Consider the following 26,234-nt stretch of genomic DNA (forward strand, 5'->3'; position numbering starts at 1 on the left):
ATGCTACGAATCTTCCACTACTTAATATCAAGGTAACATGTAGCAAAGGACCTTATTTTTTGAAGGCAATAGATTGTTCAAGGCAAGAAAAGAATCCATAATTTCTTCATAACTAGATATGTATGGCATTGAGGAGGTGGGGGCATCACATGTAGTCCAAGTTGTTATTGACGTTGCCCCTGTTTGTAAAGCAGCAAACGTGTTGGTGCAAAGAAGGTATAAGCATATATTTTGGACAACATGTTGTGTGCATTCATTGATCAATGCACTCATAGATATTGGCAAGTTGGATTTCAGATTTCACAGAGAAGGGCAAAAAAATACAATGTTCATATGTAACCATCATCACACACAAGCCATTTATCGTAAATTTGCCAAGGTGGAACTTCTCAAACCTGCTGATACACATTTTGCTTCTTATTTTATTCTTCTTGACTGACTTTGTGAAGTCAAAGGAGCTTTGTGTTCCATGGTTGTTAGTGATGCATGGGTAGCTTGGAGACAATCTACATTAGATATTGTTGTTGAGGTGAGAGTTATGGTCCTTGATGAGCATTTTTGGACTGATGCTAAGTTTGTTGTGGACTTTATTAAGCCCATATGTGAGGTGATTAGATTGGCAAATTTGGACAAGACATCTTTGGGAGAGGTTTATGAAGCAATAAATTCCATGTGTGAAAGAGTCAAGAAGATAATAGATGCAAAAGATATTTCTCTATATCCTTTGATAGAGGTGTATTAGTGGAAAATAGGGTTTACAAGTTTATGCATGTAAACAAGGAATTACACCTACTTTCCAAGCATTACATTGAAAGGAGGGTGAATTTAATTGATCTAATCTCACTTTAAGTATAAAATGGATTGAATGCAAATCAAATTCACTTCCCTTTTGGAATTGAGTTGAATGTGTATTAAGGGAATTGAAATTGAATGCTAGATCTAGGGCATCGGAAATTTGTTGGATAAGGTGGTATGGGATAACCCTGTCCTCCACTTTTCACTATTGCAAAAGTTAGACTTGATCGCCATTGTCTCCTCTGCCGAAATCTCCGTTTGTAGCTTCTAGATATGTTGCCTACACACAAAAAGATGGGAAATGGTGTTGTTGATAGGGGTTTCTTAGGTCAAACCCCAAGTTTGGAATTAACCCTTGAATTGAAATTGAAATTGAAATTGAAAGCTTGCCTTAAGAGGGCAAGGCTGGACCTTAATCAAAATGTTTGAATTGGAACCTGATACCTTGATGAATCTTGCTTTGAAGTCTTCATGCCAAGGTTGATGTTGTCATGTGGAATGTCTTCATAATGTTTAGATCATGGATACCATCATGAATGCTTGAAATCTGAATTTGACCTCTACTTCATTGCCTTGAATATGCTTGATTGCTTGCTCACTTGAATTTGCTTGATAGGGATTGAATTCCAACTTGAGAGATCTCTAAAGTGAGGGGGTAAAGCTTTCTTTTATAACTAACCACACCAAACGTGTTTGAAATTTCAAAGTGGACCAACATGGAGAAAGTTTTCTCACCTCCAAATTATGACCGTTGAGGGGTCCAAATTTGGGCCCCTTTTGGGAGGACAAGGGCACCTAGGGCATCCCTATCCAAGGACAAGGGCACCAAAGGCATCCCTATCCAAAGACAAAGACACCCAAGGTGTCCCTATCCTGCCCATCAAGACTGAAATCTAGACATAGTCCTAGAAAGGTACTGAAGATGCTGATTTTAGGGTTGTGTGAGAAAATCAAAACAAAGTCAATGCACAGGAAGCCGGAACACTGAAGTGAGGCCTAGGTGAGGACAAAATTGTATAGGGATACAATTTACGACACTACAAGAGGAAAAGTTACATGGAAGATGGAACAAGCTTAACACAAAGCTTCATTGTGCTGCCTATGCCCTTAATCGTAAATGGTATGATATAGAAGTGACCAATAAGAGGGCTCCACATCAAGATAGAGAGGCAATGAAGGGATTTTGGGTTACATTTAAAAAGGCCAAGGTGAGGATGCTTCAATTTTGAGTCAATGGAATAATTTTTCACGTGAGCAAGGTGATTTTGCTTCCGTGGAACCTATGTATGTTATGAAAGTAAAGAAAAACCTTATAGAGTGGTGGTAGAACCATGGAGATGAAAACCTTGAATCGCAATCATTTACAATATGATTGCACTCACAAGTAGCCATCTCTTCATCTTGTGAGAGAAATTGGAGTACGTATGGGTTCATTCATTCACTAAAGAGGAACTAATTAAGATAAAAGAAAGTAGAGTCAAAGAAAGCAGAGAACCTAGTGTACATTCATAGCTCACTTCGTCTTCTCTCTCATGTAGATCTTGGATACAATGAGGGTACTTCAGCAAAATGGAATCAAATTTCACCTGATGGAGAAGTTGCAGCCATTGTGGATCAAGTGGTTGAAGCAAATGGACAAACTGATTTACCCCCTGTTATTCTACCATTAGAAGAACCTGAATTTGAGAGTGACGACTATTTGAAGAGCATCATAGCTGAGGACCTTGATATGGACGATCATGGCGTAGAAGTGTAGATGATAGATATAAGATTTCTGATTTTCATTTTCAGTTTTTTGTTTGCATATCAGCTTGTTCCTTGTCAAGCTAATTTCAATATGTAATTAGTTTGAAACTTTGACACGATGATTGTATGACATTCATATTTGTGTACTTAAACTTCGAAGTTAAGGCTATTTTTTGCTTTGAAAGTTCAATGTCATTATATTTCCAGATTTTCTATAAATTATTAAATTATATTTTAAAAAAATTAGTCTCCAAGTACCCCGTCTCCTATTTTGAAAAAATAGCCGTTCCAATACTGGTGCCGGTACCAGAGTCTCCAAGTACCCCCATCTCAGTGCAACCTTGCAATTTACCATTGCAATAGAAATTAAAGCTTTTTCCTTTCCTTTTCTAACATATAAGAAGATAAGGGAAGATAATCTAGCTAAGTGCAATACTTTTCCATTCTCGAACCCCAAAAGGTGATGCACATGCAAATTTGAGTTTAGACAAAAACAAATGTGTAGGTGTGCCCAAATGAGATACTAAAATGAAATCCTAACCTCTAGCAATGATGCAAAATATGCAATCCTCAAAGTTCTCAACAAAACTGCAAAAAGGCAGTCATACAAAGTTTGTTAAGTGTGCTAGTTGGAGAGAAGCAAGGTCCTTAAATTAGAGGCTAGGTGTAAATTTATAAAGGAAAGCTCTCTATGACTACCAAGGTGTTTTAGAACCATCTGCTAAGTCCTGGAGTGAAAAGCAACATGTTTCAAAACCAGAGCACCTATCTAATACAAATGAACAATGGCATCTAGGAATGTGCACAATTGAGAGAACAAAAGAGTTGGCTAATAAAAATTCATTACAATTACACTTGCTCTAATATCATCCTCCTAAAAGAGAAGTCAAGTTCTAGCCAACAAAACCAAAATTCTTAAAGTATTAATGGGACAAAAGGTATCCTTGGAAGTACTACAATTGAAAGATATTTTGCCTAGAGTGTGAAGTTGCTTAGCGGTAGCTTTGAGCTTGTATGTTTCTATTGTGCAATCCTCGAAGTGGTGTGTGGCAACCAATTCATGCTCCCTATAATGGCTGAGAAATAGGGTTCACTAGCAAACTAGGAAACTTAGGCCTATTTCCGCTTTGATTACATTGAGAGGGCGAATGATCAACTTGGCACAAGGTGAATTCAATAGTCCCTCGTGGGGGGTAATCGAAAGTGACTTTGCAAATTAGGAAGAAGAATGTAAGGTAAGGTGAGAAGATGACCTTTTCTATGTGTGCAAGGCTATAACAGGCTGAGAACCCGATTCCGGAAGAGAATATAGCAAAGCAAACCGAAACTAGACCACAATCCAAATTTGAGGCAAAAGTGCAAGGATTGGGGTGCCCAGATTGGCCTGCTCTTGGGGCTAGGGCACTGTGCTCGGCCCACTCATGGTAGTTTCCGCTCCGACGAATTGCGGACGGTAGATCTCCACCTGATTAGCATGTACCTGTTTCCGTAGGTGCGCCACCTACTCCCGCACAACAAAAAAGAGAGAAAATGTTGGGTAGAAAGGGGTTTGCCTAAGTCAAACCCCGGTTTTGGAATCAACCTTGAAATTAAATTGAATTGAACATGAAAGGAAAGCGTGCCGATATATAGAAGAGGCTAGATCTGAGAATAGAAATGTCTTGTACCTTAATGATGCAAATGCTTCTTTGAAGATGATCACAAATGTTGATGCAATAGCATGACTCCACACAAAAGACTTAAAAGGACATCACAAAAGACATGCTTGCATGAAAATTGTTGAAGGTTGCCACAATGAAAAATATGGTGGGATAAAATGCCTCGAATCCTTGAATTGAACTGCCTATAGTTCTCCTCCTGTAATTAGTTTGCGATTCATGATTGCTAATAGCTAGTAGTCATAGTAGACCTAAAATGAGGGAGGATGCCTTGCTTATATACCTCTCCCAAGCATTTCGGGGTGCAAAACTCAGAGTAGGCCAACACGGGAAAAGATTTCCCACTCAACCTAGCCAAGCGAGTTGTGGTTTGAATTTGGGGCCAAACATCGGCAAGTGGGGCACCCTAGGCACCCTTCTCCCCCCAATGTGGCCTCAAATTGGGACCCGGGGTCCAAAATGAGAAGAAGTTGGAATGACATATGGAATTGAGCTATGATAAACGGGACCGAAGGCGGAAGGTCATACGTGCCAAAATAGGACCTAGCTAAGCAATAAATTGCATAGGGATGCATAGGGAGAGTGATCGAAGTGGTCAAATTAGCATGTTTAGCTTGTCCCTCTTGCACCAAGGCATCTTTGTGAGGAGAGGATCTTAGAGTATGGACTCTAGCCTCATTAACAAAAGATACACTAGGGGAGGTAGAAGTATTATTCATTTCAATGTCATCTCTAGGATTATAACTTTCTATAAAAGCTCTTATATGGTCCACATGTGCTATTCATTTTCTTAAGAATGTCATCATAAAACAACATGCAACATGGATAAAAGCTTTGAGAAATGATTTGCAATTAGGAAAGATTTTCAAAATTCTAATGATGCCATATGCAAGAGTACTATGAATGAAAATAAGCAACATGAAGAGAAAGAAACTATTGTCTGACACATGATTTTGATAAATGTAACTAAGAAGCAATGTAATCATATGTGAAATAGAAAACCATAGTCCATATTTGAGGCAAAACCGCAGGGACTAGGGCACCCAAATTTGCCCACTCTCGAGATTGGGGCGTTGTGCTCGTCCCGCTCTTGACAATTTTTGTTCCAACAAATTACAGATTGTAGATCTCCACCTAATTAGCCTATACTTGTTTCTGTAGGTGTGCCACATGTTCCTACACAACAGAAAAGAGGGAAAATGTTGGGTAGAAAGGGGTTTGCCTAAGTCAAACCTCAATTTTGGAATCAACCTTGAAATTGAATTGAATTGCACATGAAAGGAAAGTGCCAATATATAGCAGAGGCTAGATCTAAGAATAGAAATGTTTTGTACCTTGATGATGCAAATGCTTCTTTGAAGATGATCATAAATGTGGATGCAATAGCATGACTCCACACAAAAGACAGGCTTGCATGAAAGTTGTTGAAGGTTGCCACAACGAACAATATGGTGGGATGAAATGCCTTGAATGCTTGAATTGAATTGCCTATAGTTCTCCTCCTGTGCTTAGTTTGTGATTCATGATTGCTACTAGCCAGTAATCATAGTAGACCTAAAATGAGGGAGGATACTTTGCTTATATACCTCTCCCGAGCATTTTGGGGTGCAAAACTCAAAGTAGGCCGATAGGGGAAAATATTTCCCACTCAACATAGCCAAGTGTGTTGCGGTTTGAATGCTTCAATTGAATTGCCTATAGTTCTCCTCCTGTGCTTAGTTTGCGATTCATGATTGCTACTAGCCATTAATCATAGTAGACCTAAAATGAGGGAGGATACCTTGCTTATATACCTCTCCCGAGCATTTTGGGGTGCAAAACTCAAAGTAGGCCGACAGGGGAAAATATTTCCCACTCAACATAGCCAAGTGTGTTGCGGTTTAAATATGGGGCCAAACATCGAGGAGTGGGGTGCACTAGGCACCTTGCTCCCCTCAATGCGACCTCAAATTGGGACCTGATGTTCAAAATGAGAAGGAGAAGCCAAAATGACATAAGGAATTGAGTTGTGATGAACGCGACCAGAGGCGGGAGGTCATACATGCCAAAATAGGGCCTAGTTGAGCAAGAAATTGCATAGGGATGCAATTTACAATGCTACACTCCCTTGTACCTTTCAACATCTATACTACCTCTATAAGGTAATACTTAGCCTTCTCATTGGCTTCTTTAAGTTCAAGTATTTCGTGTTCCTTCTATGCCAACTTACCCTTTTCTAGTTCTACCAACTAGGCTTGTTGAGCAAGGTGAGCTTGTAATCTATTCTTTTGTTCCTCTAATTCTGTTGAACTTTGGTAGCTTCTACCTTTCAACATTAGGATTTGCTAGAGGGGTCACCTTTGTTTGATATGACTACAATATCTAAAACCTTCTTCTCAAGAAGTTCTAGTTAGGTTGTTCCTCTACTCTTTAGGTACTTTGAAACACATCCAAAACCTCAACCCTTCTAGACACATCAAAAATCCTAACACTAATAGTACCACCTTCAAGTTCTCTTCTTCCCACTTCAACCCTCAATCCTAGCGTCTTAGACTTGGGTTCCTCTTCAATCAACAATTCTTCAATGTCTCAAAGATTCCTTTCATACAATTCCCACTCTACATCTACCAAGAATTCCTTCAACTCTATTTCCCTATGCAAACTTTCCTCATCAATGAAAGAATCAAAAGATTCAATCATGTCTTCCTCTAACTAATGGTGGTTTCCAAGATAAGCCCACACTTCTTCAAGGAGGTGAAGTTGTGCTCCAACTTCCACCCACTCTTCCTCAATACACTCTTGAGCATTTATAGTTGGTTGGATGCTTTCATGTCTTTGTTCCCAACTACAACTTTAGCTCACACTTCAACTTGTGCTACAACTTTCACTTTAGTTCCAACAATGTAATTGTACTAATAGAATTTCTTCATGTAATCTTCTTTATTTTGTATGTTCCAGCAATCTCAAAGATCATATGATCATCTTTGATCTCTTGGTCTTGCCCATGTTGTGGTCTCTTCCTGCCTTTGTTAGGGCCTTGTTGTGACGTTTTCACACATCGCCCTATTGCAAATGGGGACCCCTACTTTTTTTGCTTTCTAGGGTTTGTTTTTAGGTTTTTTAGGGTTTTGTCAGTTAGCCTTTGCATTTTGAGTGTCACCAAGGGGATCACCTGGATAGCAGGTCCTGCTTGAGTGATGTCCTGATCCTGAAATTTGACTAAGTCTGGAAAGTCCTGATCCTGAAATTTGGCTAAGTCTGGAATGTCCTGATCCTGAAATTTGACTGAGTCTGAAAACTGAAAATCCTCCAAAAACTAGATTTTGCAATATAGCTCCTAGAGGTCTGAAACCACTCTCAAACATCCTGAAATTATATATGGAATATAACTTAAAGTATAAGAAATGTCACTTATACTTAAATGTTATATTCCATAAAATTATCCTAACGGAGAGTTCAAAAATTCAAATTTCGCTCCTGACCCTCTCAGGAGGTCCAAAGCGAATCTCGCTCCTGACCCTTGCTGAGGGTCCAGAGCGAAATTCATTGTAGACATCATATGCCAACACGCTTGAATTTGAAACCTTGTTCCTGGCCTTGAAAATGATCTTACCTTGCCCTGTGAAGTGGTTTGAAACTAAAAGATTGAGCAATTTAGCCTAGATTGTAAATTTCGCTCCTGACCCTTGCTGAGGGTCCAGGGCGAAAATGTTGTTCAAGTTTATTTCTCGCTAATTTTGGCTAACTCGTTTTGTGCAGGGTTTTCCGGAGAGAAGATTGGACATTACTGGATGCATTTGAAAGTTTGAAAGTTTGAAAATTGGTGAATTTTGGGCAACAAAGAGAAAATCGCTCCTGATCCTCTCTGAAGGCCCAGAGCGAAAATTTCAAAGGCACAATTTTCTTGCAAGGACAAAGCGATTTTATGATTGAAATGAATGAGGGAAGGTGTGTTTTGCCCGTTGAAGATAATTTGGAGGGCTAACAAAAGATGAATAAGCTTGAATTTGCAAAATCGCTCCTGACCCTCACTAAGGGCCCAGGGCGAAAAACCTAATATCCAACCTTTTTCTCCAAAATTGAGCAAAGCTAAGCCTAGGCACAAGTTAGAAACGGTGTTTGAAATGCCTTGAAGTGGAATGGAGATGCTAAGAGTGCAAATTTAATGACAATAGGGGAAATCGCTCCTGACCCTCTCCAAGGGTCCAGGGCAAAATTTCCAAGAATTCTCACTTCCCTTGTATTTCGAGATGGTATTTTTGTTTCCAAGACTCAAAAGGGAGTGAAGAATGATATTCTATGCCTTGAAGGTAATTTGAAGTTGAAGTCATCAAGAATTTGTGTAAAAAGACTCAAAATCGCTCCTGACCCTCACTGAAGGCCCAGGGCAAAATTTGCAAAACCAACAACTTCCCTTCAAGATTGCGCTAAGGCAAGGTTGTGCTAAGGTGGAAAGGTCCTCCAAAACGTGATGGACAAGGATTTACCTCCAAAACTTGATGATCCTAGCCTAAACTGCAAAAGTCGCTCCTGACCCTCACTGGAGGCCCAGAGCGAAAATCTTTGAAGCCCCTATTTTGCATTGCAAAAGCAAATCAAGCATGCATGGAATGAGTAAAGGAGATCATTGCTTACCCCACAAGGAGAATTGACAATTAAAAGATGAAGGATTAAGAGCAAAATTGAAAAATCGCTCCTGACCCTCTCTGAGGGTCCAGGGCGAAAAAACCCTAAATACACTTTCCTCCTAAAGATCAAATGAAATCAAATTCAAAACCCCAATGAGAGATGCCATTTAAATGCCTAGATGAAGTTTTGGACAAGAAAAGTGAGATATGCAAGGCCTAAATTGAAAGTTCGCTCCTGACCCTTGCCAAGGGTCCAGGGCGAAGTTAGTGGCATTCTTTATTTTTACCATATTTGAGCATTGATATTCCTCAAAATTCCTCAAAATTGCTCATTTCGAAGCCTTTGGAAAGATTAAGTTAAATTAGCATTAAATTAAAAGCATTTTAATTTAATAAATTAATTTTAAGCCTTGAGAAAATCGAACTTTTATTTTGGAGGCATTTAAAATTAATTTTTATTAAATTAAAATTGAATATAAAGCGCTCAAGGCCTTATTTTTGCTTTTATTAACCAAGTCGGCCCCCTTTTTTGAGATTTTATTTATTTTTTAACCTCCTTTTTGCCAAGTCGGCCTAGAGGAAGCAAAGGGGTGAGCGCTCTATATATTGGAGAGGTTTTGTTTCACATTTCAAATCATTCAATCACTTCCTTAAGTGCGAAATTGGAGAGCTAATTAGAGGAGCGAAATCTGGCTTGCTTGGAGCGAATTTCTTTCAAGTAATGAAGGCTAGAAGGAAGTGGAGTTTATTCTTTTCCAAGCTAATATAGGCGCAATTTGTTCAAGAGAAGGCTTTGATCTACACTTTGCCTAGCAAAATTCATCTATTTTTACATCATTTCTTAGAGTAATACTCAAGAGGAGGTATGGTAAAATCATCTTGACACCCTTGTTTAAGGTTTGATTTTTGGACATTTGTTTTGGAAAAATCTAAGTATTGTATGGTTAATTAGGAAATGATAACTCAAGATTTATCATGAACTTTCCTAATTAAAATCTTAAATCTTCCTTTTAAGTTTAATTTCTAGACTTCAAGATATATTACTAATTTTGAAATGTTGTGTAGGTATCAAGATGGCGACTCCTAAGGCTAGAGTATCTATAAGTCGGCAGGCTCTCATCAAAGAAGATCTGGTCTAGGACAAGGATGATCTCCTCCAGTTCAGTATCATCAAAGATGATCGAGCAAGGATAAGGGCGACCTCCTCCAGTCTAGCATCGACAAGGACGACCTTCTTGGGTCAAGCATCATCATGACTAACCTCTTCCAATCCAGCATTCCAAGGCGAGGTACATCAATCATCCTGCACATCAAAGACAAAAGGGAGTCAGAGCAAGGGTTCGTTGAAGAAGCAGATAGTTTCAGAAGAGTTAATTAAAGCTAGCTTCTCAGCAACATCAAGTTGAATATCTACCAAATTACAAGTGTCAGACGAGGTGGCATCCTAGTCATTACTCCTCCAATCGGATAGGTCCACCTCAACATGTCCAGATTCAATGTACCTAACTCATGGGAGGTGGCACAAACTTCTATGTACCTACCCCAGCTATCCATTGGTTGAATTTTCCAGAGAAGACATGTGTCCTTAAAATGTAATTTTATCATTGGTCAAGCATTAAATGTTATGTAATGGTTGTAACAAACCCTAATTAGGGTTTTCATTGTTGAATCTTGGCCATTGATCTCAAATTCATCTGAGCCATCGAATTATATTGTGGGCACTATATAAGCCCCGACTATTCGTTTTGTAAAGGCAGTTAGAAAGCAATTAGAAAGAAGTTAGCAATTAGAGTAGAGTAGAGAGAGAAGGCAAAGATTGTTGCCAAGATGTTGTAAAAGACTTGTAAAACTTCATTGAAGAAATGGTGAAATTTATGGGTCGATTCGACAATTTGCATGGTCTCTATACTTCTCATATTTGATTTCATGTTATTAGATGAGTGGAAGAAATGTGCTTGATTGATGGTGAAATTCGTATATCCATACTACTAGCAGTTTGTTGATTGTAGACTTGCCTTGTGTAGTCAACTGGAATCATTCAGCTTAAGCTTAACTTCAATTGTCGCTTCTTCATTGATATGCATCAGCCTGATGGTGTCTATGCCTGTAGTGATGATTTGAACATCATAAAGCTTTCCTTCGAACATCGCACTAACCTTGTGGAGATGGTCCTGGGATGTCAAAACAAGACTTAGTTAGAATTTCATCAAAGATCATTCATTGCTCTTACATTCTTAGTGTTAGGATTAGATCCTTTCCTCGCCCTCGTCTTTTTCCCTTTTTTCAAATCAAAGCCGGTAAAATCCTGTGTTCCAGCAATATTCAAAGCAAATCAGAAGTTCAAGTCATTAAAGTGTAAGTCCCCTTGTGATTCCAGCTAAATCACATCATACCACAGAGAGCTTATCCACACGTAGAGATCCTACATACAAGAACCTTGAAGTCATCCCGATTGATCCTTTTTGCGACATCTTCAGCATTCGGAGACTTTACTCAAGAGAGGATAAGGTACCTTTAGGTATTTTATTCTGTGTTTGATAGTGTACAAAATACACGTCAACAGGCCTAAGCATTAATTTTGTGAAATTGGTGGCTCCATTCCTTGTACATCTAATTTATTTGTTCATTGCATGCCTCCCAATCTCATTTAGCAGTAAGGCCTTATTATATTATGAAGTGTCTAGTGTGGATTTGGGGAAGACAATAGAATAGTGTGTCAACTTCTTTCATCATTGCTAAATCATTCAAAATTGTTTCTTGCAATATTTGCGTCCTTTCAACATCTTCATGGACATGCTCTCCTACAAATATCAGAAGACCTTTGTGAGACCATCTTGTCTTTCTTGATTAGATTTCACTACTTCCTCCTGGTCATCAAATTTATATGGCCATTTTTCAAGATTTTACTAACCAATGCTACCCCTTGTTTAAACCCAACACAACTTCTTAAAGGCGACATGTCAATGTTTGCTCCTTTATCCAACAAGACTAATACTGGCATAAATGAACATAAAAGACAATGCATACCAAATTAAATAATTGATGTATAGCTTTATTCATATGAGGCTTCTTGTATAAAATTAGACTAGTGATGATCAGCCAAAGATCAGACATGTCCCTATCTATGAGAGATCAACTTAAAGGGGGGAGCCAGTGGATGTCAATTAGAACAAATCCATCAAAACCAGATGTAATTCATCGAAGTAACTAACCAAAGCGAACAAGTAATAACAAAATACTTAGCTACTAACAAAAAATTACAATATCATTTATTATAATTATACTATGGTCATCACTAATGCTACCAGAGAGGATATCTACAAACAATATACAAGTCCCCTAGACCTCTCCTACAAAGCCACTCGACCCCAAGCTTTATTTTTACATAGAACAATTCCTACAAGTGGTGGATAGTATCATTCGTCATCCTTACTATCACTAATGCCATCGAGGTTCCCTCTTGGCCAATTAAGGGTGGGCACTCACCAACTACAAATTGAATCTAATCATCATATTCTCTAGTAGGACCAAATCCATCATTTTTTCTCCCTTGATAATATAGAGACATAGGAACAATTCATTTTCAAATGCCTTGTTTACTATGAGATCCAAGGGAGATACCATTGCATCTGCAGAGACTCAAGCAACACTCTATCTACTTTCTTCAAATATCCAAAGCAACAATGCCTAGCCCTTTATCTTTGGAAGGCCATCAACCTTCAGCACAAATCCCTAAAGGGAGTCCCTACATGCCCTAGAACCCCCACGTTGATCACCTCATTCTTCTAGTCCATTAGGAGATTGGTGGCACTAAACACCCTTTGAATACAATTATTTTACACAATGGCAAATAGACATGTTTGACATTATTTCTACCAAGATACCACTACTACTCAAATGCCCCTACACGTTATCCCTCGACACCCTCATTCTACTACTTGACACCATGGCTTTGCTCCTCAACATCATAGTCCTACTCCTTGACCAGCCCATAGGCCACAAGAACAAACAAAAATTAAAAATTTCTTCAATACTACAAGAGTTACACCAACCTTGGATGTTAGGAGAGATTCTAGAGGTGAGCACTTTGTTTCCTCCTTGCATCACCATGCAAAGCCACCAATCTTTGACACTCCCTAGTGAGCAATACCAAATCATGCGTTGGTCGTTTCACAATGATTGATGAAGACACAAATGATTTTTTATTTTTCCTTTCCAAGCCTTGACAAAGATATTTGATGAAATCCTTTGAATCTTAATCAGCCCTTGATCTTTGTGGGTTTTGTTGACCCCCACATGGCTATTTGTATTGGTTTCTTAACCACCTGTGTTGGAGTTGCATTACTTCATTTTGTTTTCTGTGCTTTTGTTCCTTTATTTTGCTTTCCTAGAATGCTCTCTTCCTAGAAATTTCCCCCATTCAATGATGTATTGTCCAGTCCCGTTGACCTAGTTTTGGTCACTCATGGACATTAATATACTTATGTTACATATGCACAGTGTTTATACTTTATAGCCAAACCCAGCCATAGTGAACCCAGAAAAAAATAAAATCAGCAAACTACTGAACTGAACCCAAACCAGTAACATAGGAAATTTACTTATGATAAGATCTTAGTGCACAAAGGCATTAAAAACATTTCAGTTATACCCTTTTTATAAGGGTTTACTATTTCCTTTGTGTAAAAGGTGGTTAACCTCACTACTAAATAAAATTCATAGGGTCCTGATAAGTTTTTATTTCAATAATCGCCCAAACTTGGGAAAATGGTTGATTCTAGATGACAACTGGCTCTATTGACAACCATGAATCAAACATGGTTGTTAAAACGATGGAAAAATATCAAAGCTGTGGAGACACAAAACATCTTGAGAAGACAACTAGAAATGAAACTTTATAACTTTGTAGATGCCAATTTTGAATATTGATTAAATTATGGATAAGATATAAGAGTCATAAGACATTTTTACCTCTTTCAATAAGTGTTGCAGTAAATTTGTACAAATTTATTCTCCTTGTTAGAATTTACATAAGGGAAAAGAAAAAGGAACAACAGTTCTAAAGATCGAATGACTTGTATCCAAAATAAGTAACATTCAAGGTCAATAAGCAATATTCAGTATTAAGTGATTTACAAACATCATAAGAATGTATGACATGTGCTTGGATACACACCAGATCACTTGTAGTTCTAACCCCTTTCTGACTATTCTCTGGCAAACTCTCATTGCTGCAACATTCCAGCTCAGCCATATTAAGAAAAAGAAAAATAAAATAATATATATATATATTAAGCAAAAGAATTGGATTATTTCCTTCTCATACCTTGCAGATAATTTGGGAATAGCTGTGTAGAGAACAGCATGTATGCTTAAGTCTACCAGCACCATATGCAATGCATCAAAGTGAATGGGACAATAAGAATGCAAACCCAAAAGAGCTTTCGGAGGAACGCGAATTTCATGGACGGAAGCAGGAGAAAAGTTGGAAGGACTTTCAGCTGTCAAACTGTGAAAAGATAACCAATGAGTACAGTACATCTCCTATAAGGACAGAAAAAACAATGAACATATATTCTCATTATTTGAAAATTGAAAGTTGGAACTAAAAAAGGATGAAAATGAATTCAAAACCAAGTTCTGCACTTACGAAGTTTCACGAATTGAGGCATAGAATAGTTCAAACTTCAATAAGACTCCAGATGTCAAAAGCGTCTGAAATAATTTACAAATACAAAGAAATAAGTAAACAAAGATTTATATAAAACTTTGTTATCACAAAAAATGACACTCAAGCATCCACAGAAATGGTCATACATCATAAAGAATGTCAGAAGAGTTGAACTACTTATTAGCAACAAATAAAAATCATCAAAGCAGCATCCACAAATAGATATATAAAAATGTGTACATTATACAGATATTGGTAGAGAAACAAGGATACAGAGATACAATAACATTTCAAGTTTAAAAAATTGCTAATTTGATGGGAATAGTATTAAATATTTTGGCTGATTGTCCTAAAAAGGCTAAAAGAGTAAGTCTTTCAAAGTTTTTAATGCTAGAAATGAACAAAAGCCAGGAGATAAACCTTTTGAATTCATTGAAGAAAAATTCTACAAATTGAAGAAGAGAATGTAGTCCATGTGGTTTTCAATAATCGCTTTGATTGGGTAAATGTCTATTAAATTAATTATGGAGAAGCTTTGAACTCTGTATTGAACACTTTGTGAAAGGATTTAATTAATTATTATTTATAATATTTCTTGAAGACGTAGGAAGCCCACTGTTAATGAAAACAGTGCTCACATGTTAAGCAAAAACATTGCTAAAAATATTCACAACTTTCGTCTTTAATTGAGTTTTTATCAAAGATTTGCATCACATGGCTACTTTTGCAAGGGAAAACAACACTTTAACATATATTATTAAAACATATTGAGAACTGAAGGAGCAATCTTTTGCATCAGGCTTATGATTCTCGTGAAAAGAAAAGCTCAATATTAAGTAAAAGACATCTAGAAATGACAATTGGACGAGTCATCCTCAGAAGCTTACTATGTAAGCCTTGAAAACATGTGAACCCACGGTAAAAAGTACCATTAAAGTAAAAAGAGTAAACTCCTGCTATAGGATTTCTTTGTGGGGGAAACGATCAAGAAAAAAAAGGAACCAAAACAAGTTTTTGGAAAGGACAAATGTTGCAAAGCAGTTTGGGAAATGCTAGACAAGAAATGGAAGTTGATCCCTTGCACGTGTTACAATGGTCGAGGATAATCAGCTCAAGTGCATATTATTGAAGCTTTGTGTGTCCATTAGGTATTTTGAGTGCCCATTAAGATCAGTAATTTTGTTTTTGGGTTAAATTAAATTGATAATATTATTATTATTATTTAAGTTGGGCCCAATAATCTCTAATTTTAAGAACTTAATAATAGTATTGTAATTAACTAAAAATAAAAGGTGATTTTAAACACTAGTATTAAAATAAAAGTATTTTTATATATTTAAAATATAAATTAAATTAAATTAAAATTTAAAAAACCGTTTTAATAGAGGGAAATTTAGAACCCAAGGTCCCAATTCGAAAAGATATATCAAGCAGGTGCCTATCTTCATTTGGGGATCATTTTCAAGTTACCTTTTCCATCCAATATTTAGAATTTGAGCAGTGTGTTCAAGATAGGGCATCCAAGGATGAAAACCCTTTCTTTTTGGGGGTTTGGGAGGACCAAAAGCTTGGACTTCTTTCTCAGAACTGAAGACAAAAACCTTATTCCTTTTTAGGGCATCCTCACACGAGGGTTGCATTGGGACTGATTGTAGATTTGCAAGCAAACTTAGTGATTGGTATTTAGAATGTTTCATTTTGGGTTTTCAAAACTTATTGCTGCTGTTCATCAACATTTGGGCCAGATCTGGAGCGCTACTTTGTGGAGAAGAATATAAATATTATTTCTAGCCATCACCAAGCCCAAGGTTGCTGATATACATTTTCTTTCTGCATGCAATTCGGTGCTTTGGTGTGCAAGCAAATAATTTATCATCTTCAAATAATCATAATTTCTTCATTTCAGACTTTCTTTCTATTCTATATCGTTGATTTACTGTAGCGCCTGCATTTGTGACAAGTCTGCAGTTGCACCATTTAAGGATTTTCCAAGGGTGGACATACAATTCTGAGCATTATTAGCTGAGTGACTAACATATTCAGGGATCACTTGGGGTCTCAGATTTGGGAGGATTGTTACTAAAACCCTAGAGTTATTTTTGCTGTTGTTTGCTGATTTAGTTGAGCCAGCTAGTGGCAGCATCACAGCCTTACCGCACCACATTATGAGTAGCAATTCATAGAAGAAGGGATCACGGCAACCCTACAGCTGTTCATAGGCAGATAGGATGTCTCTAGAGTTACAGGTCTGGCCAATATCATATAGTTTGACTCAAGGCAGATCCATTGATCATCTGTGGGAGAGTGAAAGGATCTGAGATACCATAAGATCTGTTCACAGTTTAACAGCATTCATTAACCAGTATTCAATTTAACATTCCAGATCTGCAGTAGGGTATTTAGTTAGTTGGTATCTATCCCATGTAATTTTGAACTTTGCATTTCTAGATCAGTACATTTTTATTTGTAAACATTCCAGTGTTGTGGGTGACTAAATATGTTGAGTTTCCTTTATTGTTAGTTCCATTTCGATTGCTACTGTTCAAGTTTATCATAAGTGGCTGTAGTTGTATATACTTATACTATTTCAGTTTGCATAATTTCAAAAATAAAAGAAAAAATATACAAAAATCAGAAAATAACTTACGATAACAAAGAGGGACATCTCATTATGTGAGTTCATTAGAAATCATTTCAGGCATTTATATACTGTATTATGTTGATCAGGTTTAAAAAATCTAATTATCTCGCATATATAAGAATTATAATGAGAGATCAACTATATATACAGGTTTTTCTACAAGTTTTCGGGATGGAGGGATGGGAATGCAGGGAGAGCGAAATTTTCCAAAATTTTGGGAATGGAGGTGTCATATCCCTGTATAGACAGCAGAATCATTAGAAGTATAACTGTATGGGATTCGTACATATATGTATATTTTCCAATATTCAAATTAATAAAATTATATTAACCAATTAAAATGTGTTTATACCTTAACTAATATCATTAAGGAAAGGATGCAATCATCTCCAAGTCATCTCTGGGAAAGACGCTATGCTTCCAAGGGGGGGGGTCGCGTGGTTTTAGAAGGTATAAACCACGCACACCAAGGGAAGCACGAGGGAAGGAGGTGACAAGGGGAAAATAGCAAGGAGAATCTGCAAACAGGTAACTATGTTACTCCGCCATAATAGTAATTTAGTTTCATTACAATGCTTAAACCACCCACGGGATAGCCTGTGCATGTATCAGGCTGGCACGACGTGGACGGAGAGTCGCTGGTTCTTCCCAGCAATGAAGAACCAGCGCCTAGTCGTATAGAGCACCCCCTCCCCATCGCCGACAGTCTGGTGCATTCCCAGGCCAGTCCATCTGGATATCGCAGAGCATCCATGTGTTACCGATCATTAAATGTGTTTAAATATGCAAATTAAATTCAATCTGATTTTCTGTAACTCATCTCTGCATCAATGGGAATAAACATAATCAAAGTAATTGAATAGATTAATTGCTAATCAATCACAAATTTGGATCAATGAATGAACATTCTTGCCACATAAATTCATCAAACCTATAACATGCCAAAGGATATCTTCCCTGTCAAATAATACAACCCGCAATGTCAGGTTCAGGTATAAAGTCGTAAAGAGGTACTCTAAGAATCGACAGAAAAGATAAAAAAATAATTCACAAGCAATACTTACAAATTAAGGAAAGAATGATAACAGTCATGTATTCTGAAATTAAACCAGATGTCATTAACCAACTATCCAATTAACAGGATGAATAAATAATGACCAATTAACACATTTTCTGGAATCGTTAATTTTTGTCCCTGTAGACTTTTGTTATCTTCCTACTGTTTTCTGTTTGATGGCACATTTGGAATATGGGGTCCCAGCCAGGGGGTGCGCTGGTCCCATCCTCAGGTAACCCTATGAGCCCTAAGAGATGGGATGGGTTTGGATGGGTAGCCAGTCATCCTGGAGCATCCCCAACATCCTGAATGGGCATGTTTTTCATGTAACAGTTATGTAACTAACTTACTATTATTGCTGATACATCTATATTGCAATGTCTATAATGCTGTAGGGAACCTGTAATGAACCTTTGCTGTACCTACCTTGCCTTTCTGATAATTAGGGCCTGATCTATCCACCGAAGGTTGGATTTAGGGCCACAAAAAGAAATTACGGTTTCCTGCAACATTTAGATATTTTATTTTATGTCAGCAGTAATATTAGATCGGTGGCATAATTATTGCAGCACAAAATACATACACGACCCATTCTAGATTTTGAGGATTTTCCAGGTTGGCTGGGCTACCCATCCAAACCCATCCCGTCTCTTAGGGCTAATAGGGCCACCTGAGGATGGGCCCAGCATACCCCTGGCTTGCACTCATTATCTTGAATGTACTAACAAACAGAGAATATCAGGAAGATAACAAATGCATACATAAAACATAGATTCAAGACTATATTACTTGGTTAACATTTATCCATTATATATAAATTTGTAGGGACTAATTCATTATATTTGTGCCTAGTTGCAAAAACATGACTATCATTAATTAGTATTCCTTTTCTCTACATATTAGTTGTGTCTGAGAATGAATGAATTATTTTTATTCTTTTGTCTATCACTAAAGTGTATTTTAATGCAGCATTCTAAACCTGATATTGCAGGTTACCTATCTAGCGTGAAGATTAAGTTCATTTTTACCCTTTTGTACATTATAGATGTGCTTAGTTCATTTGGTAAGACATTTTTAGGCATGGAACCGATTTAGCAATTAATCTGGGTCACTAGTTAAATTATATTAATTACTGTTATCTGAGGAATGAAAACAGATTTAATACAACTGGCACAAAACATACTTCAACATTTCGACATTTAAGCGGATTGGCCTGGGGACGTACCAGCCTACTGGTGATGGGAAGGAATGCTTACTAGGCGCTGGTTCTTCATCGCTGGGAAGAACCAGCAACTAGCCCTTTTACATCATCTGCTGACTGATGCATTCCCCGGGCAATCCTCATGGTTGTCCAGGCATCATAAATTATGAAAACTGAAATAAATATTATTACTGAGTAACGAAGTTACCTGTTGGATGCTTCTCCTTGTCCTTCTCTCCTTGTCACTCCCTCTCTTGTGTTTCCTTGGGGTGCGGTTTTATACCTCTTTGAAACCACGCGATTCCCTTTGAAACGTGATGTCTATTCCGGAGGTGGCTTGGGAATGGACGCGTCCTTTCATTACTATTTAAGATAAAATGTATTTTAAGTGGTAAAAATAATTTATGTATTGAATATATATATATATTTATGTACATGTATTGTTTAATGTTTCTAATCATTGCCTGTTGTCTACATGGGAATATGACAGAACCCTAGATCCGACTTATTGCCCAAAATCAAACCATGGGAATCACGAATCTGATCTTAATCTCAGGAAGGCAAGGCAGGTACAGCAAGGTTCATTACAGGAGGGGGGATGGCTATGTATAAAGTTGAAATTATTATATAAAAATGTTCTCACATAAATTTAAAAATTCAAACATACAAATGATTGTGACCATATTTATATAATTTATTGAATGAATAAAGTGTTAATATTTGAATGAGTAGCTGAATGTCCTAACTGATGTTAACTATTGACAAACTACAGAATTAAATGCATGCATCCTCATTGCAGATGACTCACATGGAAATAATCAGGTGTGCCCTCAAACTATAAAAATGACTGCTATGCCAAGCTCAAATGCCCACAATTTTCCTTTGCCCTCACGATTCTGAAAATCTTGTATTCTGGTTAAATAAAATCCTAAATGCACTTTCAGAATACTGCACACTCTATCTGCACATCCTCAAGCCACAATCCAACACAGTTTCCTGTGAGGATGATCTCCCCTGCATTTTCACATCTTTCGGACATCCCCATCCAATAAACACAGTGATTTTGGAGGAGAGGGGCAGGGAGGCACATTTCCATGGAACAAATTAAATATGCACTTAGGTGTAAGAGTGTGGATGGGGTTCTTGTGCACAGGTCTATGGAACCGTGTCTTGGCTTACAGCAGTGATGAAGACTTGCTTGGTCTGAGTTGGAAAGCATATCTTCTGAGTAAATTTATTTCTTGGCCTGGAAGTTCAGAAAGATATTGCGAATTGTGTTTAAAGTCGTGCCATCATGTTCAGCTACTACAGTTTATATTTTATGCATTTGTGCTCAAGGACAACTATACACCCCAGAGAAGCCACCTTCTTCAAGTAGGTACAATTAGCTTGAACCTGAACTATTCAGCAATATATTTGCAAGAACAAAAATGAGGACCCAAGAGGTGACAGAGAGTCTTAATAAAAGAAAGCTCTGTCCAGACAAAAATTTAATGGTGCAATGCAGATAAACTTTGGAAGATTACTCCTGATGCTTGACTGACAGCTTAAATTTCTTATAGCTGGAAGAACAAGATATATACAGCTTAAATTGTGATCACAAGAGGCAAATCCAAAGTTACATAAATTTTAAGTCAAATTCCTATTTAAGATAGTAGAAAAAATACATGTTTGAAGGGTTGGAATCCATTGAGAGAGTTGAGAGTGCATCTTAAATTATTTACTAGAAAATGTTGTAATCAAGCTTAAACTGGATTTTATCTTCCAACTTGTGTTTTTTTATAAGCTATGGTAAATCGTTTGCTTATGCGCAAATGCATCTTCTGACCAAAAAAATCAACAAAAGTTATTTGCAGTAGTCCCCTAATATTCAAAAAGTCTCCCTAAGCATGTTTTCCACATTGAAAAATAAGACAGATGAGAATTATCTTTGAAGTTTTGGATATCATATTGAATTGTATGATCATCTAGAAATCCATACCAAACTCTTACCTTTGACACTGTTAAATCCAAAGTAAAGGACACCATCACTGACAGATAAACATCCTGTCGTGCATATTTGATTAGAAAAGGACAAGTGCAAAAACTATGGTCGTCGTTATCAATCTGCCAGACACCAGCATTCTCATCTGAACCTGAACTTGGCACTGCACAGAAAACACTAAACAATGAACATGGATCATTGTGTATGCATTCACAATGGAGATCACTCCTAGTTCCTACAACATGTAGGTAATAACTAATAATTAAAATTACTGTACATTCTCGATAAGCACCAAAGTGATCTAGATTTCCACAGAAATAAACTGAATAGAAAAAAATATATGATAAGTGAGGAATAACTTCAAAGAAACATTTTACAAATAGAAAATATTGGCAGCTTTTAGAGCCTGATCATCAAACTAAACTGGGCAGAATATCAAACTTCAAAATATCATGGCATCCTTCAAAACTATACGATTAGTCACTGACTCACTATAGTTGTAAACTGTTTCCAGCTCAAAAAATTGAAATTAAGTAAAGAGGAAGGTTAAGTTTCTAAGTATTCTGAGGCTGACATGGTTTATTGTAAATTTTGAATGCAACAAGAAAACCAAAAGATATATAATTCGTATCCTAACAACAAAGTCCAAGGCATAATTTTTTCCTTAAAATTTATATGATACATTCATGAACAAAAGTTAATCCATATTTTCCAAGATTAAAACCATCTACTATTCATTAGAAATAAAAAATCAAATGAGGAAAACTTGCTAAATGGTACAATTCATATGACAATCTTAGATATCTTAAGTTTTAACTGTCTACACTTCTTATAATCAAATTGTTCTAAAAATTGGTAGTAAATAAACATCTCTTCTTTGCTTCACTTTGAATTGTAAGAATAATTTCTAGAGTATCATAAGTTTTCTATTATCTAGATCAATGTGTTTAATACCTACTACATCCACCTTCTATATTGCATTGCAAGATAATGAGAGAATCTATTATATCTTATCTTCCCTTTCAGCTAAAAGTAATCGCTTGCCCTTGCCATTTCCAGTAAGATACACTTTGCCCATTGTATTGAAGAAAATTAAGGATATAAAGCCATCAAATTCTTTGAAGATGTATGATAGAGAAAAAAAGAAATTTCATTACTTAACATGTCCACGACTTGGAATAAAATCCCTTGTTTGGACCAGTATCAAACCCATGGTAAAAGAAATAGACTGGATAGGAAAATTAAGCTTAAAAGTCAAGTGGAAGACTAAAATTAAACTTCAGTGTGTGGTTGAAGGTAGCCATACCCTATATACAAGCAGGGGCATATCCCAAAGTGACAGAAAGCAATGACTTCTGGCTTATGCAATTCATTTTAGGCTGTCGCCAAACAACCTAGTGATGGGTTGACCAGTTAAACCTTTAAAGCTCTCTGTAGTCAACAAAATAGGCTAGAATAAGTTAAGCATATAAGGATATTCTTCTACCATTATCCATGCCATCAAACAAGGTAAATGCAGGTCTTTGGAGACTGGATTCTATCATAAGGGACTAGCAGAATAACCTATCTTACTATCGCCGAGGTTAAACATAAAAGACAGAATAGAAAGGGTTGCCAATATGCTCACTGATACAAGCATGGAGTGCTAAAAAAACTCTTTGGTAATCGTGAAAGCATGTGGGCTTCAAGATCACTTTTTGAAGGTTTGTTTTTTATTAAGAGAAAATTTGCTTTGGAGAAAAATGTTCTGCTTTTCAACCTATTGGTATGTTATAGATTTTGGAATGAATTTATGCAGAGGGTGTCAGATCAGCTGACTCAAGGAAATTGAAGACAGATTTTACCATCTGTAGAGGAAGGTAATGGACTTTTACATAGGGCATCAGATAGGCTTCAACTCAAAGAAATTGAAGACAGCTTTTACATCCGTAGAGGAAAGCGATCCTCCATAAGCCTGTTCCATGTGGAGAAATTGATAAATTATTAAACTTCTCAAGTCATATATCACTGGTTAGGAGTCCCTTTGCAAAAACTGTTTGGCATCCAGCCTGCTCTTACTATGGTCTTTAATTGGGATAAGGAATCTCTCTTTCCATACCATTTTTTTATTTCTTGTCACTGGTTCATACCATCTATGGTCTAAGACAATAACATTGTTAGTAGCTCATCCTTCCTTGTTTGGTAATTATGTGTGGATATTTCATGGGAGACCTATCATCTTTCTCAGAAGATGAAATCTCTCAGTTTTGTCATGGATTATTAATCTTCTGTTAAGTTTAAGGTTATCACTGATTCTGAAAATAAGGTTAAAGTGTTTAGAGGCTTTGTAATAAGGGAATTTATCCTTTAAAACTTCTCCATTCCATATGAAGAAGATTGGTCTTTACAAAGTCTCTTCAGTAAGCAATAGCCTTAATTGCAGAAGTCGTGACCCATGAGACAAAATAATATTGCTGATGTGCTAAATCTACACCATGCAAATCTAAAATGTGTTATGATAAGGGGCTCATAGCTATGAGAGTGGCAGAACAAATTAGAAGAAGGTCAAGTGCACTGGCTAGATATCTTTCCCCACATCAGCAAGAGAAAACAACCAGCTCAACAGGTTGGCTTCTCAGTTGATAATCTGGAGAATGACTTCAAGAATGCACTTTTGTTAGATATCTAAAATCCACATGTTGGACAATGGCTGGAAGAATCAACCCAATCAGGAAGGAGAAGAAAAATTGATGAAACAAAGTCTGAAAACAATGTCAATCCATTATGCCAGATTTCAGGTAATATTAAACTTGTCAGAATGTCCATGTATCGTTAACAGAACTTGCTACAGAAGCACCGGCATGTGACACAGGTTCTTTTCATCTTCCCTGCATGCACATGTATGATAACAGAACTCAGGAGGACTCTAGAAGCCCACTCCACTGAATCTTTCAGGTTCTCCTTATGAAATTCAAGATAGGATTCACAGACAGCTTCAATTTAGATCACATTGGACTGTAACTGCCATAAAAAATTGATGCACACTTGACCCAGGAACCCAAAGATGAGAATGGCACAACTTAAGTCTCTTGAGTTCTTAGTTTTTGTTTAAAATTAATGATAACGGCACTGTAATATTGAATTGTAATTTAGTTTTGAAAATCTCAATAAGAAATAGCAGAGTCTAAATTTTGAACAGACAAAATCTTGAATTAAGGAATTCCTGAATATATTGAATATTTGGGTGCATGGCTATCCTCCATATACCTTTGTGGGTATGCATTTTAGTCACTCTGAGCATTTACATTTCTGACATTTCACTTCTTTGCAATTACTGAATCACTTTTATATCGAAAAAACATCAAAGAACGTTCCTCAAAGCACCATGAGGATATTTCAAGGCAAAATATTGGATGTAAGCATTACCATTTGCTAAAATGCTCGTTAAAATTGGGGTGAGGCTCAAATCCGACAAGATTAAAATCACTAGATGTCAAGCATCAATAGGGGGAAGAAAGGTGAAGTTAAAATGTCCCAGAAATTGGCACATCATGAAGACAAGAAGATCATTTTAATTACAGTTCAAACAGAGATGAAGTCTCAAGTTTTAAATTTTATACCAATACAAGGAGGAGACATCACCACTTTCAAGTCATTTTTAAATTATAATCTAAAGGGAAAACAAAATGTAGGCTGATCCCCCACTTCTTTGAAAATGATGTGAAAAATGTTGCATTAGGTGAAAACTTAGCTTTGTCATTTCTAAAACAGCTGCAATTTCCATTGCAGCCAAGTCATGCCACTTTTAGATACAACTGATCTTAGAGGGAATAGCAAGAATGTAAAGGTGTATATTAAAAAGTCCCATGCTAAGGCACTAATCTACCTGAACCATCCAATGGCCATCATATCTGCTGGATAGATTTGCCAGGTGGGGAATCCAGTGGGTTTCCTGAGGTTTTGGACTATCCTCAAAGCCTCCATCAACTTCCTCCAATTCTGTTTCATTTCTAACACCATTCCTTCTTCATTTGTGAGTTTTTATCCTTCTTCCATTTAGGGGAGGGTATAAGAGTGAAGTGTATCTGGTCTTATAAACCATCCAGCTGAAATACAGCTGATTCAATTATTCCTGCTGATCAATTTCTCATCAGAACATAGTTGACTGCCTATCAAGAAATACGAGGTAGAAGGAAAGCCTTTGATTATACCAAACAATAAAGAGTATTCTTACATTAGAGAATGGGATAAGGGAGGAAGCTATTGTAGTTAACAAATAATTCTATTAGTTAAATTGTAGTCAGTTTAATCAGTTCTCAGATGTAAATGGTTGGAAGTTGCTAACGGTTGGTAGTTCTCAACAACCATCAGTCACTTTATATACTCCTATTGTAAACAACAACAGAGGACTGGATACTTGGAATTTCTATGAATCCATTCTATATAAGCTCATAAATGAATAAATCGAGAAATCTGTGTAATCGCTGTTATGAGTTCTTTATAGTTTCTACCTTCATTATATTGTTTACTTTGTGATATTCAATTATGTAGAGTTAGGCAATAAACATTTGGCATCATTGCCTATAAGAATCCTGGTAGAATACAAAGCAAGGACAAGCAAAATGGTAATGTAATGGGGCAGACCACGTAGGAACTAGTACAAGCAAACAAAGAAAGGGAAGACGGTCTTACGCAAAATTTGGTAAACCTATGTGATATATCCGTTGAGAAGCATGTTCAGATTTGGAACAACTTACGAGTAAATGACAAAGTCAGCCATCTTTTGAACCAATTACCAAGATTCCTTGCATGACACTTAATTATTCTACAAGACCTCTATGCAGAGAAAGAACAAGAACAATGTAGACAGCAAATACTATAATGATATGAGGAAA

At 36.9% G+C, this 26,234-nt stretch overlaps 1 protein-coding gene across 2 annotated transcripts in view; it reads right to left on the minus strand.

Annotated features, from left to right (window-relative positions):
• LOC131041631 (uncharacterized) overlaps positions 1-26,234 on the minus strand; it is a 79,788-nt gene that overhangs the window by 26,588 nt on the left and 26,966 nt on the right. The window contains exons 3-6 of one of the 2 annotated variants that reach the window (XM_057974781.2): positions 21,369-21,523; positions 14,457-14,521; positions 14,133-14,315; positions 13,983-14,037 (exon numbers count right to left, since the gene is read on the minus strand). In XM_057974781.2, coding sequence (XP_057830764.2) covers positions 13,983-14,037; positions 14,133-14,315; positions 14,457-14,521; positions 21,369-21,523 — 458 coding nt within the window. Of the gene's footprint in view, positions 1-13,982; positions 14,038-14,132; positions 14,316-14,456; positions 14,522-21,368; positions 21,538-26,234 lie in introns of both variants that reach the window. The other variant, XM_057974789.2, reaches the window with a different exon arrangement.

The sequence above is a fragment of the Cryptomeria japonica genome, chromosome 4 (assembly GCF_030272615.1).
Source record: "Cryptomeria japonica chromosome 4, Sugi_1.0, whole genome shotgun sequence".
Classification (NCBI taxonomy): Eukaryota; Viridiplantae; Streptophyta; class Pinopsida; order Cupressales; family Cupressaceae; genus Cryptomeria; species Cryptomeria japonica.